This window comes from Triturus cristatus, chromosome 1_2, assembly GCF_964204655.1.
Source record: "Triturus cristatus chromosome 1_2, aTriCri1.1, whole genome shotgun sequence".
In the NCBI taxonomy this organism is placed as follows: domain Eukaryota; kingdom Metazoa; phylum Chordata; class Amphibia; order Caudata; family Salamandridae; genus Triturus; species Triturus cristatus.
The window spans coordinates 549,395,044-549,413,416 of NC_140580.1; the positions used below are offsets into that span (position 1 = coordinate 549,395,044).

The 18,373-nt window shown below is 42.9% G+C and overlaps 1 protein-coding gene across 1 annotated transcript in view; it reads left to right on the forward strand.

Annotated features, from left to right (window-relative positions):
• SLIT1 (slit guidance ligand 1) overlaps positions 1 to 18,373 on the forward strand; it is a 789,534-nt gene that overhangs the window by 761,681 nt on the left and 9,480 nt on the right. Inside the window, exons 34-36 of the mRNA XM_085606416.1 lie at positions 1,279 to 1,433; positions 12,827 to 13,115; positions 13,834 to 14,045. Coding sequence (XP_085462542.1) covers positions 1,279 to 1,433; positions 12,827 to 13,115; positions 13,834 to 14,045 — 656 coding nt within the window. The remainder of the gene's footprint in view (positions 1 to 1,278; positions 1,434 to 12,826; positions 13,116 to 13,833; positions 14,046 to 18,373) is intronic.

An 18,373-nucleotide genomic window follows, 5' to 3' on the forward strand; every position in this document is an offset into this window, starting at 1 on the left:
GGCTCGCTGTAAAGATATAGAAGGCATGTAGTAGCAGTGCTGGTATTGCCTCAACACTGAGACAAAGACCATTAGTCCACTGGTGATGAAGACTGCATGTGCTTCTTGCATTTTGATAAACCTCAACTGAACTTGGGCTTGATACATTCACTAACCCCTATCCTTTGCTTATAAAACCTAGTTATCACTTACCACCCCAGTAATTTACAAATGTATGCCACTGTCGATTTTCAGTTGGCCGCTTGGTGTCTAATCCAAGATGGACTAACTGTACTCACTGGATTTCAGCCAGACTCCAGGAACCCTAATCTCCATTATCCTATCCCAAACAAACCATGACCCGGCCCTACTAAATATTTTGACTAGATTGTGTTTATATAAGTATTTATTTACCATTTGGTACTAGGCTCACACTGATGCACAATGGGTGACGCAGCTCTACTGACCGGAAGAGGGGCATGGAAGTAGAAAGAACTCCAGGGTTTAACTGTTTGGGAAGGGAAGGGGGCAGAACAGTAACTACATAGGTCCTCTATGGAAGTTTTCAATAAAAAATAACGTTTACAGCTCTTTTTATTGCGTTCCGGTCTTACAAATATAATAATATTGCAAGACTCTGCCAACAACCTCATGAAGATTAAATTAACATACAGATTAATGTATAGATCTCCGCCTTGAATATTAATAGAGCGTCACTGGAGTTTTTGATATCGGGTTCTCATCATTTTTTAGCTCTTCAGCATTAGAGTTTTGATCCAGAAGGCTGGCAGTTGGGTAAGATGCTGCACTAGGGAGTGGGTTGCACCTCTAGGGTGTCCTTCCCCAGTTTGTTGAGGCAACAACGTAGACTGATTAAAGTTACTAGTTAATTGAACGTTGTCACCCTTTAATTCCTTACACCCACGAGGTTCTCTTGCAAAGTAACCTAAGCAAATTATTCATATAAGTTTAGGTATTACCTATGCTTCTTTATGTATACTCAAGAAGTTGGTCAGAAAATGCAATTTAATTGGTGACTTATATTTTATTGATTTTGTGACGCATCCACAAGAACTGTACACGACTACACAAAAATAAAAACTGAATATGTATGATTCCTTGTGCTTTGACCTGGTGACTTATAACCTCTTTCATTGGATATGATAATTTCTTTGCTTTCCTCCTGGTTGACTTTGTTTTGGCATTACTCTGACTCCCCACTCCTTCCCCAAGTATGTAAGTCTCTTTTAAGCCCTGCTAGCACAGGAGCCATGATGCTTCTGAATTCTTGTCTTCCAGTGCAGAGACAATCAATGACGGCCAGTTCCACACAGTAGAGCTGGTCACCTTTGACCAGATGGTGAATCTTTCCATCGATGGAGGAGCCCCTATGACAATGGATAATTTTGGCAAACATTATACCTTGAACAGTGATGCCCCACTCTATGTTGGTGGTAAGTTTTGTGACTTTAGATAATAAACGGCATACTGAACAGTCCAGGACACAATTTACTCACATGTAATTGTCAATCGGTACCCAGTACTGAATACATATACGAATATTGCAGTGCTGGCAACTTTTTTGAAAACAAATGGATTATAGGAGGATTATTTTAGTTGGTGTATGCTCGCTGGCACAATATGTCATTAATTCTCTTTTGTGCCATATTGCACATTCTGCCCTTAATGGTTAGAAGGTTCTAATAGCATTATAGTCACATCGCCAATGGCTATACATGTTGTTATATGCCGTTCTCCTAGTTATTGGCCCACACTTGAAACACAGGCCTAAAATTCAGGAAGCTGGAGCATAATGATTGTTTACTAGCCCTTGGCCGAAGCATGCAGCAGCTTCACTGCATGCTACACAAAGTACATCAAACCTACCCCTGCTGCTTATCATAGAGTGTGGCTTTTAATACATACTGAAAATCCCCTGAACAAACTATACTGTCAATTGTTTACTTTTTCTTTTATGCATGTTTCATTTAAACCTTGGTCTGGTCTAACATAACATCCTCATACCATAAGTGACAGGTAAACCTCCATCTAACTGATCCGTGTTGGCATATCCTCATATGATCCCATTTCACAAATCACAACTCCATTTTCTTCTTCCTACATATCAAGAAGGTAAATATAACAACAGAAAATTACCCCTAACTTCAGAATGGTTAAAAAGATATAAGTTTGTGGGCAGCGAGTTGACACCCAGAAGAACAATATTTTGTTGTTGTGGCTAGGTTATCAACAGCAAAGGCAAGAGATTTCTTTTGTCTAAATTGGCAAACCTGGAAATCACACCATGGGAAAGAAAAATCAGACTTTGATTAAGTCATATAATGCAACACAGAAATTATGAACAAATAGTTGCGGGCATTCTGGGGGTATTACATGTTCTGCTCTATACATAGGAATTTTTATGGACATACCTTTTCAAGGGATGTTCATCATTGCACATAAAAGAAAAAAGCAACTCACAGATCTGAACTATTTCACTGCCACAATTTACCCACCAGATTGCACTTCAAAAATCAGAGAGTGCTGGCTTTCTCCCTGCAAGAGAGGCCTCTGTAGAAAAGTATCACTGATTCCATATGGAGCTACATTTTCATGTTATGAATTCAGTGTGGCTGATAACAGCAGGTAATGACTGTGTTTTATGTAGGGTTGGGCGATAAATTCCGCACCGCCAACCGAGTTGGTAGAGCTTCACACATGTAACGTGGAGTTCCTGCCAAATGCCGCCAACTGCCACGTGGCGGACTTTTTTCTTGTGCATGGCTCGCCAATGGAAAGTTGGCAAGCATGAGCAAGAATCTCATAGAGTTTTCATGTAACCCCGTAAAATTCCGTGGTGTGAAACTACAGCATGTTCCTTCCACCCGTAGTTTTATGTAATATACTGAAAGGATTTTTAATGTAAGTGTAATAGATTGAGGTTCACTGTATGATGGCGATGCACCAAAGAACGAGAGCTGACTGAAGTGACATTGCACACCATTTGACTGCCAGTGACATCACAGGAAGTAACTGCCAAGTTAGGGATCCTCCTAAACCCTAGCAATCCTGTATAACAAATGTAAGAAGTAAATGTACCAGAGATGGGAATTATAGTACTATATTATTTGCACCCATAGCACAACAGACAACTGCTCTGTTGGGAATGAATTTGAAGTTTAGTGCAAGTAACTATCCAATATACTGTGGCCCGGATTCACAAAGGGTCTCATCACTCATGGTGGAGGCGTCTCAGTCGTGGTAGAGGCCCTGACCTCTGGCGGAACCTATGCCATGCGAAACTGCAGTTCATAGGTACAACCATGAGGCGAGCCTTCCGCCACCATGGCGGGACCTCCACCACGAGTGCGGAGGCCCTTTGTGAATCGGGTCCTCAATTATTATCCTAATACTATAACATTCTTTTTAGAAGGAAACAATTTTTCATCTAATTCTCTATTCCATTACTATTCTGAGAGCCTACAGCGAGATGTGGTATAATCTCAAATACCATGTGAACCATCAAAATTTGCAGATATAGATTTCAATGCTCTGGCATGTCTTACAATGTGCGGATTTTACTTCAGAGCTGTAGTTTACCTCAGAATGCTTAGATATTGTGTCCAGCAGTTAATAGAACCTTACACTGAACATGCATAGCCTCAAATGGCGTAATTCCACATTACAGCTTCACCGCCCATTGGAACTGACGCATCGCCTTTGATGCGCCTTGCATACTCGACTCCGGACTTTGTATCACAAGTCCCATTGACAAGACCCTCGACGACGAAGCAACAGGACCTTGCACCGCAGCCTCACCTCATCTAGGAACAACATATCATCTCTGCTGCGCGATGCATCTTCGACACAGATCCACGCAATCCTCCACAACCAGAATTCAAGGCACTTTGTTCAGCAGGCCTAACTGGGTCCCTGTAGCCGGCCAACACTCCTTTGCGGTTGGCCTGAACTTGTGACTTTTTCCCGGTCCAGTGCAACCAGATATCCCTCTTTGTGCTTTTTGGTGCTATTTTTCACTATTTTTTAAAAAATATCTTTATTGTATTTTATCTTTTCTGTTACATAAAGTGCTATTTTTCACTTTAAACTTTAAAAATCAATATCTCTGGTTTTACTGATCGTATTTTTGTCATTTTGGTCTTGTTTTATTTATTAAAGTCTACTTTATTTTTCTAAACCTGGTGTGGGATCCTTTTGTGTGGTGTTTTCATAGTTTTAATGTTTGAAGTGTTGTACAAATACTTTACACATTTCCTCTTAAGTTAAGCCTGACTGCTCTGTGCCAAACTACCAGAGAGTGAGCACAGGTTAATTTAGGATTGCCTGCCTCTTACTCTGACTAGGATTGTGGTTGCTGCTTGACCAGGGCTCCTACTCCAGCTAACCAGGTAACCCAATTTCTAACATTGGTAACAGGGGTGGGATAAGGACTTGTGTTTGTGCAATGCCATGCAGTAATTTGGTGTACACTACCATCCTACATCCACAACCAAATCGAATTTTAAATTCTCCCTGATTGGCAATTTTGATTTTCCAAAATCACCGTCTCTCATCACATCCTAATCAACAGACTCCACCACATCGGGATCCAGGGAGACACCCTCTAATGGATCGCCTCATTCCTCTCCGGAAGAACCTAGAGGATCCATCTCCCACTGTTCATCTTGAAGCCCAAGAAGATCATCTGCAGAATATTTCCAGGGATAGTCCCTCAACCTCACCTACATGACCCCTCTAGCATGCACCATCAGATCGCACAAACTCAACATCATCTCCTACACCAATGACACCCAGCTCATTCTTTCACTGTCTGAAGACCACTCCACCACCAGAGCCAACTTCCACAGATGCATGATGAATGTCACTGAATGGATGATGAAGAACTGTCCCAGTATTACCCTAAGAAGAAGGGGTTCTTTGATAAGCAGCTGGAATGTTTGTACCCCGAAGTACTGAGTGCTGAGTGATACAAGTATGGGCACTCCAGGGATGACTCCAGATGTTCCAAGAGTTCCAACACTTGGCTTGGTGAGTGTTGTACTCAAGGAGGAAATACTCCCGGTTTGCTTTGGGGAACAGACAGAGGTGACCCTAGTTTCCCTGGGGGATAAGGAGATGGAGCCAAAAGCCCATATGCCTGCCAATACTTTAAAGTACCGGCAGTGGGTCACCATCAATGGGCAACGGATGGAGGCTCTGAGGGACACATGAGCCAGTATGACTACTGTAAAGAGTCAGCTGGTGCCCTCAGATCAGGTCCTTCATAACACATTCTACCAAGTAATAGTCGCCAGCAATCTAAGAGCCAACTACCAGTGGCTGTGACTCCCTTTGAGTGGAAGGGGTCTCAGGTTCTCTGAAAGTAGCTGTAAGCCCTGCCATGCCTACAGATTGTCTGTCTGCAATGATGTGGCGCATACTACCTGGAGGTAGGTAGAGCTCATGTCACACTTGGAGATGTTGGGATCGCCTTAGTGGGTCTGTATGACTACACGATCCATGGTTGCCCGTGAAGAGAGCCAAGAGCATTTGGAGCCTGGAACAAATGCCTAGGCAACTGCCGAAAGGGGAAAGGGCATGAGAAACCAGCCACTTAAGTTCCCACTGTCGAGGTTGACGGGGAACCTGAAGAGGAGGCCCTCAAGCCAACTGAGTAAGTCATTGCCGACCTGGGTGACCTGCCTGAGCTTGCTGGTTGGTAAGTTGTGGTTGGGCCCACCAGGGAGAAATTTTGCAAGATACAGAAAGAGTGCCCCACTCTAGAGGACTTGAGGCAGCAAGCCAAAGCATAGGCAGCAGGTGACACCTCTGGTATCACCTGATTTATTGGGAGACTTACCTCCTATATAGTGAGCCTAAGGCTCCTGGTTCTGGGGCAACCTATGTGCTGGTGGTGTCCCAGTGTTCCAGGACTTTACTACTTTGTTTGGCTCAAGACATCTAGGGCAAGACCAGACAATTTCCATTTCAGCTGCATGCTGGCACTCCTCAACCATATGCACCACTTCTGGAAAAAAACAAAAAACAACCTTGGGGCCAGCCAAGAGGTTCTAAAGCTCTGGTACGATCAGAAGGTCACTCTCGTAGAGTTTCACCTGGCCAGAAATGATGGGTCTTGGAGACTATAGAGCCCTGAGCTCTCCAGGATTGCTGGACAGCCCCATACGAGGTACAAAAGAGACAGAGGAAGTCCACCTGCCTGGTAGATCTCCAGACCCCTAGGAACCCCTTAAGGGTGCTCCACGTGAATCGCTTCAAACCTCACTCCGAGAGGTCCAAAGTGAACAAGCTCCAGGTGACAGATGAGGGAATGAAAGATGAGAGTGAGCCTCTCCCTGACCTCCTAGCTTCCCAGGAACACAATGGGTCAGTAGAAGGTATCAACTTCTCTTCTACCTTGAGCCCAGAACAGCATAGGGACTGTTACCATTTGCTGGGGCAGTTTGTCTCTCTGTTCTCTCTTATCCCTTGACTCACACACCTGTGCACCCATGACATAGACATTGGAGACAGTCCACGTGAGAAGAACAAAATCTACAGGTTGCAAGATAAGGTTAGGGCCAGTATCAAGGAGGAAGTCTCCAAGATGCTGGTGTTAGAGGTGATTGAGCCCTCCAGCAGTCCCTCGTCCAGCCCTGTGGTGCTGGTACCTAAGGCTATCCCACCAGGTGCCACTCAAGAACATAGGTTCTGTGTGTACTTCTGGGTCTCAATTCCATCACAAAAACTGATGCACGCCCCATCCCCCAAGTTGATGAGCTCATCGACAGGCTGGGTGCTGCCAAGTTCCTCAGTACTTATGATTTGACATCAGGGTACTGGCATATCACTCTGACTGAGGGGGCAAAAGATCAGAATTCTTAACGCTAGAGGGCCTAATCCAATTTCAGGTGATGCCCTTTGGCTTGAAGAATGCCCCTGCCACTTCCACGGTTTAGTTAACTGGGTCCTAGCTGGGAAGGTGTTGTTTTGTGTTACCAATCTGACAGTGTTGTCTACAGCTTCAGCTGGGAGGACCACCTATACAACCTCCAGGAGGTGCTTCAGGCCCTGCAGCAGGCAGGCCTGACTATCAATGCCAGTAAGTGTTAGATAGGGCAGAGTTCTGTGGTGTATCTGGGCTACCTGGGAGGTGAGGGTAAGGTGCAGCCCCTTCAGGCCAAGATTGAGACCATCCTGGCCTGGCAACCCCCTAAAACTCAGACAGAGATGAGAGCCTTCCTGGACCTCACAGGATACTACAGGAAGTTTGTTAAGGGATATGGCACCATTGCTGCCCCTTAAGAGAGCTGACTTCGAAGAGCAATCCAGATTGAAGATCTGGACAGAGGCCTGTCAGAAAGCCTTTGATACCCTCAAAGAGGCCATGTGTACAGCTCCTGTTCTCAAGGCTCCTGACTTCTCCAGAGAATTCATAGTGCAGAAGAACTCATTAGTGCATGGCATAGGGGCAGTCTTAGCACAGTTGAATGAAGAGAGCCTGGACCAACCAGTAACCTTCAGTAGCAGGAAACTACTTCCACAGGAACAGAGGTGGAGTGTGATTGAAAGAGAAGCTTTTACTGTGGTCTGGTCACTGAAGAAGTTGAGACCATACCTGTTTGGGACTCACTTCCTGGTTAAGACAAACCACAAGCCCCTCAGATGGCTCGTGTGGATGAGGAGTGAAAATCCCAAACTGTTGAGGTGGACTATATCCCTCCAAATGAATGAACTTTACAATGGAGCACCGTCATGGGTCAGACCAGGCCATTGCTGATGGTGTCTCCAGGTTCTTCCAACTTAGTGAAGAGAACTCCCAAGGGAGTGGGTAGCTCTCCCCATGTTCAGCTGGGGGGACAAGTGTTAGACCTGACAGCCTTAGGGTGGTCTTCCTCCCAACTTTTTGCCATCCTCTTCCACTTTTCTGCTAAACAGTGTTAAAATGCTTGTGCTCCCTTCTCTAAACAAAACTAAGCTTCTCAGAATGGGGGCGGGGGTCTATACTTAAAAGGGCAAAAGCTTTTAACTACTTGGGTATTACTTTTAATTCTAACTTAAATTGCAGAGCGCACATTTTAATGAAATCACAACAAATGGGAAGAAATGCGAAAGGTATCTTTCCTTTTTCAAGGATTTTAAATCCCAAACCTTTGCCAAAGGTGATCACATTGTTTAAGACAAACTGTATTTTGGTTGCTGTTTATGGGGCTGGCATTTGGGGGGGGTGCCAAAATGTAGACGCATTGCAGTGTATTGAGAATGGTTTTGCACGCAGGCTATTGGCAGTTCCTAAAAACACCGCAAACTTTATTTGCCATGAAGAGTTGGGCTTACCTTTGGTAGAGGACCAAGTAAATATTGACCCACTTCTACTATGGATCGAATGTTGGCTGAATCCATAAGCAGATCTGATGAGAGAGTGTGTCGTAGATTGTTTATCTTTACAAAATGTGAATCGATACCCTGGTTGGCACATGTAAAAATACGTCTCTGTAAAATAGGCCTTCCTGAAATGTTTACACAACCCTCATTGAGTAAGGGTGACACAAAGGATATTGTGAAATCCCGCTATGCAGGGTTTTGCACAAAGGAAAGATTATGCAATGTGCTGCATTTGAAGACCATGGAGGTGTTTGTTCCTATTGTCACAGTCAAAAATGTTGAACCTTATTTGTCTTGGCTTGAGAATCCATCTCATCATTTTTATTTAACTCTGTTACATTTAGTTGCCTTCCCCATTCAGTGTATATGAAAACTAGATCTACCACCATGACCTTTCAATTATGTCTCTAAACAAAGCACAAATCACTTTACTTTATTCTGCCCTCTGTACTCAAGTACCAGATCTGCCTTTTTAATACTGCTATTGCATCAGGCCAGTTTTAAACAATATTTGCTATGGAGTTTCTATAAAGGCTTCCTGCTATAGATATATGTTATGCAGTCCTGAATTTTATCAAGTATGTGTTACAACTGAGAAACCGATATGAAGAGGTAACACTAATGCACTGTAAATCGCATCCCTTGCAGGATTTTCATATTTCAACTGATAAATATTTTTTGAAAACGATTATGTTTTACGCTGTAATTGGGAAGAATCAAAGCTATTGTTTTACTGTATTGTGTATTTATGTGTTTATACATGTATGGCAAAAATGCCAAATAAAGATACTTTGACCTTGACCTTAACCTCTTCTTTGCTGGTATTAGGACTCTGTACACTTTACCACTGCTAACTGGTGCTAAAGTGTTTGTGCTCTCCCCTAAACATGGTTATATTGGTTCATACCCAATTGGCATATTTATTTATAAGTCCCTAATAAAGTGCACTACATGTGTCCAGGGCCTGTAAACTAAATTCTACTAGTGAGCCTGCAGCATTGCTTGTGCCACCCACCTACTTAGCCCTTTGCCATGTCTCAATCCTGCCATTGCAGAGTCTGTTTATGCAGTTTACACTGCCATTTTGACCTGGCAAAGTAAACCTTTTGCCAGGCCCAAACCTTCCCTTTTTATACATATAAGCAACTCCTAAGGTAGGTCCTAGACCACCCAGAGGGCAGGGTGCAATTTATTTAAAAGGCAGGACTCTGCCTTTATATTTTACACATCCAGGTAGTGAAAAACTCTCCTGTTCGTTTCTCACTACTGCAAGGCCTATCTCTCCCGTAGGATAACATTGGGATTAATTGATTACATTTTATAAGTGTAATTTCCAATTTAGCAGAGATAAATCCTGCAAATCTGGTGTAAATGGAATCACAAAGACAATCCAAACTTATGGTGAAGTTGGATTTTTAATTGCAATTCTGAAAATGCCACTTTTAGAAAGTTGGCATTTTCTTGCTTAAGCCATTTGGTACCTATAGCCTGTCTCTGATCACATGGCTGGGTGTAGTTCACCGTCTGGCTTTGTGTTTTCCGCATAGACAGGCCATACACAGTGGGATCTTAGGTGTGTTTCAGTGGGCCATCAGGATGGGAGGGAGGAGCTGGGCACAGTCTTACTTTCACCTGAATAGGCTGTGTCCTGTCCACACACACGAAGGGCTGCATACCCCCCTGTAGTGAGTCTGGAGCCAAGGCAGAAATGGAGGACCTCTGTGCACTTCACAGGCATGTCTCTGAAATCTCCCTCACGTCAAAGGATTCACTGGGTATAAGTACTGGTCGTCAGACACCACCAGGACAGCACACTTCTGGACCTGTGGATACTCTGCCAGGAAGAAGAACTGTTGTGCTGCTGAAGGACTGCCACTCTGCTGGACTGATGCTCTACAGGACTCCTGTTTTGCTGTGCTGACTTGCCAGCATGCTGCCCTCCTGGCTGGGTGAGAAGGACTGGACCTGGAACCCATCTTGAACCCAGAACCTGCATCACTTGTGCTGAAATTCACAACTCCAAGGACTAGTTGACTGGCCTTCTGATCTGAAGCCTCAAGAACACCACAGGCATCCAAGGCCTGCACCTGAACTTTGACACCTGTAAGTCTACCCTAGTGGTATCACCCCAGTCCTGGACCTTTGGAAGTGGGCCTAAGGTGCTTGCCACCTGGACTTTGACACCTGTAAGTCTACCCTACCAAGTGGTGTCACCCCAGTCCTGGACCTTTGGAAGTGGGCCTAAGGTGCTTGCCAGCAGAACCGTTCCATCTTCTCTGCTGAGAGACACATACCCGAGCAGAACCAATGCATCTCCTCGGCTGAGTAATGCATCCCCGAGCAGAACCGACTCATTGCCTCTGTTGCATGGATTGAACCCATCGGTAAACACTCGCATTGATGCCACCTCGTGCATTTTGAGACTGACACATCACCATCGCAGCTTCACCGCTCATCGGAACCGACACATCGCCTCTGCAGCGCCATGCATTCTCGACACTGGATTTTGCATCGAGAGCCCCATCAACAGGATTCTAGACGACGATGCAACAGGACCTTGCACCGCAGGCTCACCTCATCTCGGAATTGATGCATTGCCTCTGCTGCACAAGGCTTCATCTACCCGGATTCACGCAATGCTTCGCAACCAGGATTTAAGGTACTTTATTCAGTTGGCCTAACTGGGTCCCTGTAGCTGGGGCACATTTCATTGTGGTCGGCCTGTACTTATGATTTTGTCCCAGTCTGGCATGACCAGATATCCTTCAATAGTGCGTTGTGGTTTTTGACACTAATTTTCACTATAAACTTTAAAAATTATTATCTCCGATTCTACTAATTGGATTTTTTGTCACTTTGGTCTTGTTTGAGTTATTAAAATCTGCTCTTTTATTCCTAAACGTGGTGTGGGATCTTTTGTGTGGTGTTTTCACCTTTTTACTATTTGAAGTGTTGCAGAAATACTTTAGATATTGCCTCTAAATTAAGCCTGACTGCTCTGTTCCAAGCTACTAGAGGGTGAGCAGAGGTTAATTTAGGGTTGCCAGCCTCTTACCCTAACTAGGATTGTTGTTGCTGCTTGACCAGGGCTACTACCCCAGTCAACCAGGAACCCAATTTCTAACAAGTTACTTGGTGAAATTCCTTGTATTTACTTCTTCAATTGCTGGCGTAATCAGGTTCTACTTAAATACTACTTTTTCGCATAAAACAATTAAATATTGAAATGCATTTCTGGATTTCTTTTATCATTTAATTTTGCATATTTCTTTAGTGTGAACTTACTCTGAGGCATCTAAGCCCCGTGCAAATGATCTGAATCTTAGGAAAACATATACATGAACGAAGCATAAAAGTACATGAAAAATCCACAGAATAATATTAAATGCAAAATAAAAAAAGGTGAAAATGAGTTTAACCAGAGGCAGGATTTAGCAACTGAATTCGGTTTCAACTAACTGAGAGAAAAGTAATGAATGAATGAGAGATTTGATGAAGATTAAAATAATCAGTTTAGGGGCACACACTTTTCTCTTTACAAAGAACTGCAGATTGGGTTATGTAACCAAAATGTGTACTGAAGTATAACATTTTGAAAACTTAGGAGAGAACTGATGAGTTTTCCAAATAACGTACTCTTTTAGGGCCATATGTAGGTAAAACGTGTTTTGCGATTCGCAAATTGCGATTTTTAGGGAATCGCAATTAGAGAATCGCAAAACGCAATGTAGGTAGGAATAGCAAAATATTTTGCGAATCCCACATATTCCTTATTTGCGAATCGCAAATTGAGTTTCGCAAATAAGGAATACCTTGCCATTCATTTCTATGGGCTAGAATGCCCATAGGAATGAATTGGAAGACATTCTCAATTTGCGATTTTCAATTAGAGAATCGCAAATTGAGAATGCAATTTCAAGGTTGCAAGGGTGTCAATAGGACACCCTTTTGCACCCCTGAAATAAACGTGTGCACATGTGGCGCACATACATGCGCTAAGGGCATGTATGTGCGCCACATGGCACTTTGAAAAATGCAAAAAAGTGCATTTTTCAAAGAAATCGCAAATTACCACCAACCTGAAGTTGGTGGTAATTTGAGATTCCTTAAGCCAAAATCGAACAACTTGGGTGGTTCCTACATTGCATTTAAGGAATCGCAATTTGGGATTCCTTAAATGCATTTGCAAAATAAGGAATTGCAAATTTTGCGATTCCTTATTTTGCGTGTGGGTTGTTGTTTGCTACATAGCACACTGCCCAAATTGCGATCGCAATTTGGCTTCCTACATATGGCCCCTAATCACGATCTTTGTGTTATAAATTGTTGCCAAGAACTATTGTTTGTTTGCTGCACTGGTTTCTTTGGGGATAGCTCTTGAGAAATGATATGTGCAGTGCTTATGACCTTGTGCTAACCTCTATGGTCCCGATGTAAAATCTGTCTCGTTGCTCTGCTGCAGGTATGCCAGTTGATGTAAACTCTGCTGCCTTCCGACTTTGGCAAATCCTTAATGGTACCAGCTTCCACGGCTGTATCCGCAACCTTTACATCAACAACGAGCTTCAGGACTTCACGAAAACACAAATGAAACCAGGAGTTGTGCCAGGTTGTGAGCCGTGCCGTAAGCTCCTCTGCTTGCACGGCATTTGTCAACCCAACTCCGCCAATGGCCCTGTTTGCCACTGTGAGGCAGGGTGGGCAGGGCCTCACTGCGACCAGCAAGTCAACAACCCCTGCCTAGGACACAAGTGAGTAATGATGGCGGCACCCAGTGCTTAACCTGTCAAGTAAATAAATACATACATACATACATGCATGAATAAATACATACATACATACATACACGCATGCATAAATACATACATACATACATACATACATACATACATACATACATACATACATACATAAGTGCAGGGCCCAAAGTTGTTCTTAGGAGCCTGCCTCTTGTGGTTACAAATGCCGGGATTAACTATTTCCAAGGCTGCCTGGGAGTGATTCCACCTCATGGCTCTTTCTTCTATCGCCTCACACTTCATCTCTCCTTTTCTCACTCTTGCAGGTTCGTTTTCAACCCTACTTTATCCCTTCCTTTCTGTTTTGCTATTTTCCTCCGCCTTTTCTCAATTTTTTTGCATTCTCTTTCTTACTCTGGGTCAAAGTCTACTAATGAAAAATGAGTCCCTGTCACCAAGAATGAATTACACGTGCCAGCCACCTGCAGCTACCTGCACAAATTAGGCCATTTAAACAATGAAACACTACTAAGATAAGGAACAAATCCATGCGACCCATTACGGCCCAGCTCAGTTTGAGCAGGTATATTTAGTAGGTTCAATGCCCATAACCTCCCTTGGGAAAAGTAGCACACTAAGGCTTTAGGAAGCTACCGAGCAGCGTTTGCCCACGCTGTAGGATGTTGTTATCCTTCAGGGCCTCAACCCTGATGTTTGTCCTTCTTTATAGATGTGTGCATGGGACCTGTATACCACTCGATGCCCTTTCCTACAGCTGCCAGTGTCGGGATGGCTACAAGGGGGCTCTGTGCAACCAGCAAGGAGAGCTCTACAACCCCTGCAAGAACTTGCAGTGCCTTCATGGGCGCTGCCAGATCTCCGACCTGGGTGAAGCCTACTGCGAGTGCGACAGCGGCTTTACCGGCGAGCTATGTGATCAAGGTCAGGACACCTTTCCTTTCTCATGTATTTATATTTGCATTTGTATTTATGTTTTTGTAAAGCTCTCTATTACCATTATTAGGTTTTCATGGCGCTAAAAAAACAAAGGGGCATATGTACAAGCCCCTATCGCTACCATAAAGTCACTTTTTCCGAGGTTGTGGTGGCTATAGGGGCTTAGCCTTTTTTATTTATTTATTTGAAAAGTTTTATAAAGTGCGAAAAAGACCCAGACGGGTATCAGAGCGCTGTACAAATAGGAAAACTAACATTGACATGAAGAAAACAGTATAGTTACAATACAATCAAGCAACATAATAGGAGCCTGACACATGAAAGTAAATGTGGGTGCAAGGGAAGAAGAGGTAGCAAGTGAGCAAACAGGTAAAAAGCCCAACTAGATGGGGTCAAGCATCGAACTATTTCCAAATAATATCGAACTATTTCCAAATAACAATGGAATACATTTTAAGCCCCAAGTAAAAATGATTGTCTAGTACATATATCAAACACATAATTGTCACGCATACATTTTAACACTCAAAGTAAAAGTGATTGTCAAGCACGAAAAGGCACAGTCCAACAAATGACATAGGGGCTATTGCTGGTGAAGTTCTTCCAACAGTAGCCATTTGACCTGTTTTTTTAAAGAAGCAGTCGAGGGGTTGGTTCTGATCTCCGTTGGAAGGGCATTCCAGATTCTTGGAGCCAGCCCTGAGAAGGTGCGATTGTAAGATCTTTTTTTGTTGAATTTCGGTGGTTTCAGAAGTAGGGTATTGGAGGTTCTTAAGTTTCGCCTGGCGACCGGAGAGCTCGAGTTTTTTTGCCAGGTAAATGGGGCTATTGAATTGTATAGCTTTATGAGTCAGACAGGCTATTTTGAAGCAGATCCTTGCTTCAATGGGAAGCCAGCTAAGCTGGATTAAGTCAGGTGTAATATGATCACTTAACGTGGATTGAGCTGTATTGTAAGTAAGGCCCCCTTTCACGCTATGGTTAGCGTGAAAGGGGTGGGTGTTGCGGTGGGCGTGCCACCGCAACACCCATTGATTTTAATGCTGCCCCTATGTACATAGGAGGCAGCGCCAAAATTAAAACCAGGGAAAACCTGGTCTTAACTTGGTGAATAAATGCATTGTTTCTCCTAGTTTTTGCTTTTTCCATGTGTGCTGCCTTGTGCAGCACACATGGAAAAAGCAAACCGCCATGGATTGTTTATGTACAGGTAGGTCCCCCTTCCTGTACATAAACAATCTGTAAAAAAATTTCATTTTGTGACTTTCATGTGTGCTGCATGAAGCTGCACACACAAAAGTCACAAGATGGCATTTTAGGATTGTTTATGTGCAGGAAGGGACACCTTCCTACACATAAACAATCCGCCCCTGCAGCCAGATACCCTGGTGCAAGGGTGCTTGCGTTGGTGCTATACTGCTAAGTGTAGCACCAGCGCAGGGGTAAAAGCTAGTTTGCATCATATCCTTGTAAATATTGTGCAGCCTTGCATTTCAGAAGTGGTGGAGTGAGGCGTTAAGCCATGATGGATAATGCCTCACTCTGCCACTTACTCGTACATATGCCCCAAATATTCCTAAAAAGTGCCCAAAACTACCAAAGTTACCAAACGCCTACTACTTTTGAGGGAGTAACCAAATGTTCAATAGCCTTCTAACCTTCAGTAGCACAGGTTCAGAACAGAGACAGGAAGGCAGCATATTCCATTTTGCTGCAGCTGAAATCAAAAAAAGCTCTGTCACCCCCAGATTTTAGCCAGGATTTGGGGGGAATGAGAAGATAGGGATTTGCTGATCTTAGTGTGCAGGGTGTCTTTCTGTGCTATGCTTTGTTTCAATGAATTGTTATCAATTATTTTTTAAATTCATTTAGCACCAAATGTCTGCTTTAGTGGAGTGTGATAAGAGCTGAACTGCAGCTAGAGAGACACTTCAGTGGTATCATTACACCTTTCTTAGGATGCAGCTTATTTTAACTCCTCAACAATTATCATCTCTCTGGCCTATGGACCAACCATTGCCCACTCCGTGGCTTTTATGAGATCAAGCTGGACTTTTTTTTATCACCATTAAATAATATTTTTAACAAATGCTTTAAATAACTTTCTAGCCATTGTAAATGCTGTACACAATGTATGTTATTAACACTGAATTTAATAATACTAATTTACTGACTTGGAAATGATTGAAGGCTGAATTGGCCTTGCAGGAGTCAATAATCTGAAATGCAGGTCACTGAAGTCAGGGGCGAGCATGTATTCACTGGCTGAAGATTGGTATTACCTGAAAAGTATTTTATTTATGCACAGTTTCAGCACTCATCCTGGGAGTACAAATAATTCAGACTCCAACCTAAAATACAGTGTGATCTTCTGTTTCAGGCTGCCACTTTCACCCCAGAGATACATATGGCAGATTAAGGCCTGTTGAAGTTTAATATTAATAAACTTAAAGGAGACGGGTGGTGAAAAAATGGATTCATTATAATTCTCTACAGTAACATAATGTTCCAAAATAAACCACGTCTAAACTAACAGAAAATCCATTAAAGCTGTGAATAAAAGTTAAACAAAATATAGGAAGCCAGATGAAATAAATATGTCTTTCAAAGATACCTGTAATTTAGCAGTCAGCGGGAGAATAGTGAAAATACAAGCTCCAAACTCTGAGCCCTTGGGACCTTAGGAAGACCTACACTGCACGCTGAGGTCATATTATTAACCCTCTGCACGGGCAACAGTCACTGTGCTGAGGAAGATGGACATTCTGGCTCTTTGTGCCAGGCGTCAGCTGGCCCCACACAGGCTGAAGTCCTCTGCCAAGCACAACTGTGCAGACCAGAGAGACCAACTTCAATGTGTTTGTGTTTAGAGCCACTCTATCTGCCCCTTGATCACAGCATTCATTAGCACTACTTTAGAAAGCCTAATTATGCACAATGTAAATAAAGTTATGAATCGCTTCAAAGTTCATATTTTGTCTTAGAACTCACTCACTGAGACGTTCCATTCAGTGCTCTGCAAGTATGGCTGTTTCATTGTGTAGCTATTCTGGTTCCACATTGGCAGGTAGATAGGAGATTGTTGCTTTTGATCTGTTTGTTCAGCTGCACACCAACAATGTTTTTCGAGGGCTTGCTTTTTCTAGCCAAGGAAGGTTAGTTAGAGGTTGATAATTTGAGAGACTGTTAGTGTCAAAGTTAAGTTTCTTTAAGCGTGGAGGGATCTCTTCACTTTTTAGTGAATTGGAAAATGTGTCTTCATTTAAAAACACATTGATTGGTCTACCCCTGAGATTTGAAAACAGCTAAAAGCGTAACAGGTAAGGGTGCGGTGAATGTGGGAGAGAAACAGGATTTTCCCTACCTGAAAAATGTTCTGGCTTAATTTAGCGAGTTGGGATTTTGCTTTGGCCAAAATCAGCTTTACCTGATGGATGTCATTTTTGTGATTTATTCTCGCTTTTTCAGGGGTTGATTAGTGTGCATGGTGTCCTCTTTGTTCACCAGGTTCTTTCAGGTTTCCTCAGTTCTTGTATTGCAGTTAATATATTACTGGGAAACAAAGAGTTATTATTGTTTGAAAGTCATTTAACTGTATACAGGGGAGAATGGGTGTCAATTTTTTATCCTACAGTGTTATTGTAACTGGAGCGTAGTCTTTCTTTATCTTATAAGAAGCACAACAGCGTGGTAATGTTATCAATTGTTTTAGTTCAGTCCCTGCAGAAATGCGTTTGAATGATCTTCTGTACACATACTCAGGAGATGGTGCTCTGGATGTTAGGGTCCCATTTAGTTGAATGGTGAAGGGAATTAGTAGGTGGTTCCATATGGCTGTCAACTGTCACCACACATTATTTTCATCCATGGCATGTCAAGGTCTCCATGTCATGCTGGTGAATCTTGGAGGCCATTTTATACCCACACTGGCAATCACAATGCATATTGAAAATATTGGGGCCATTTTAATCGCATACTCTTATTCCTACTGGGAGCTCTCACTGTCTTGAATTAGATACGTTCCAATTAAATGTGCCTAGATTAAAATAAAACCAAATGTTTGCATGTTGGTTTTGAACATATATTCAAAATTAAAATCCTACCTCAGCTATACCCTAGTATGGGAGCTTTGGAAAGATGTTGAAAACGTACTTGTTCAACTCATGATTGTGTGGCCTCTAAATGTAGCCATTGTTCCAAATGTACAGAAACTGCTGGCAATAAAACAATTGGATATTTGTTGGATTTTCACTTCATAGCTTCTTTGTATCTAAAATGTGATCCTTTCTTGCCAAGCTGCAAAGTATGCAGGT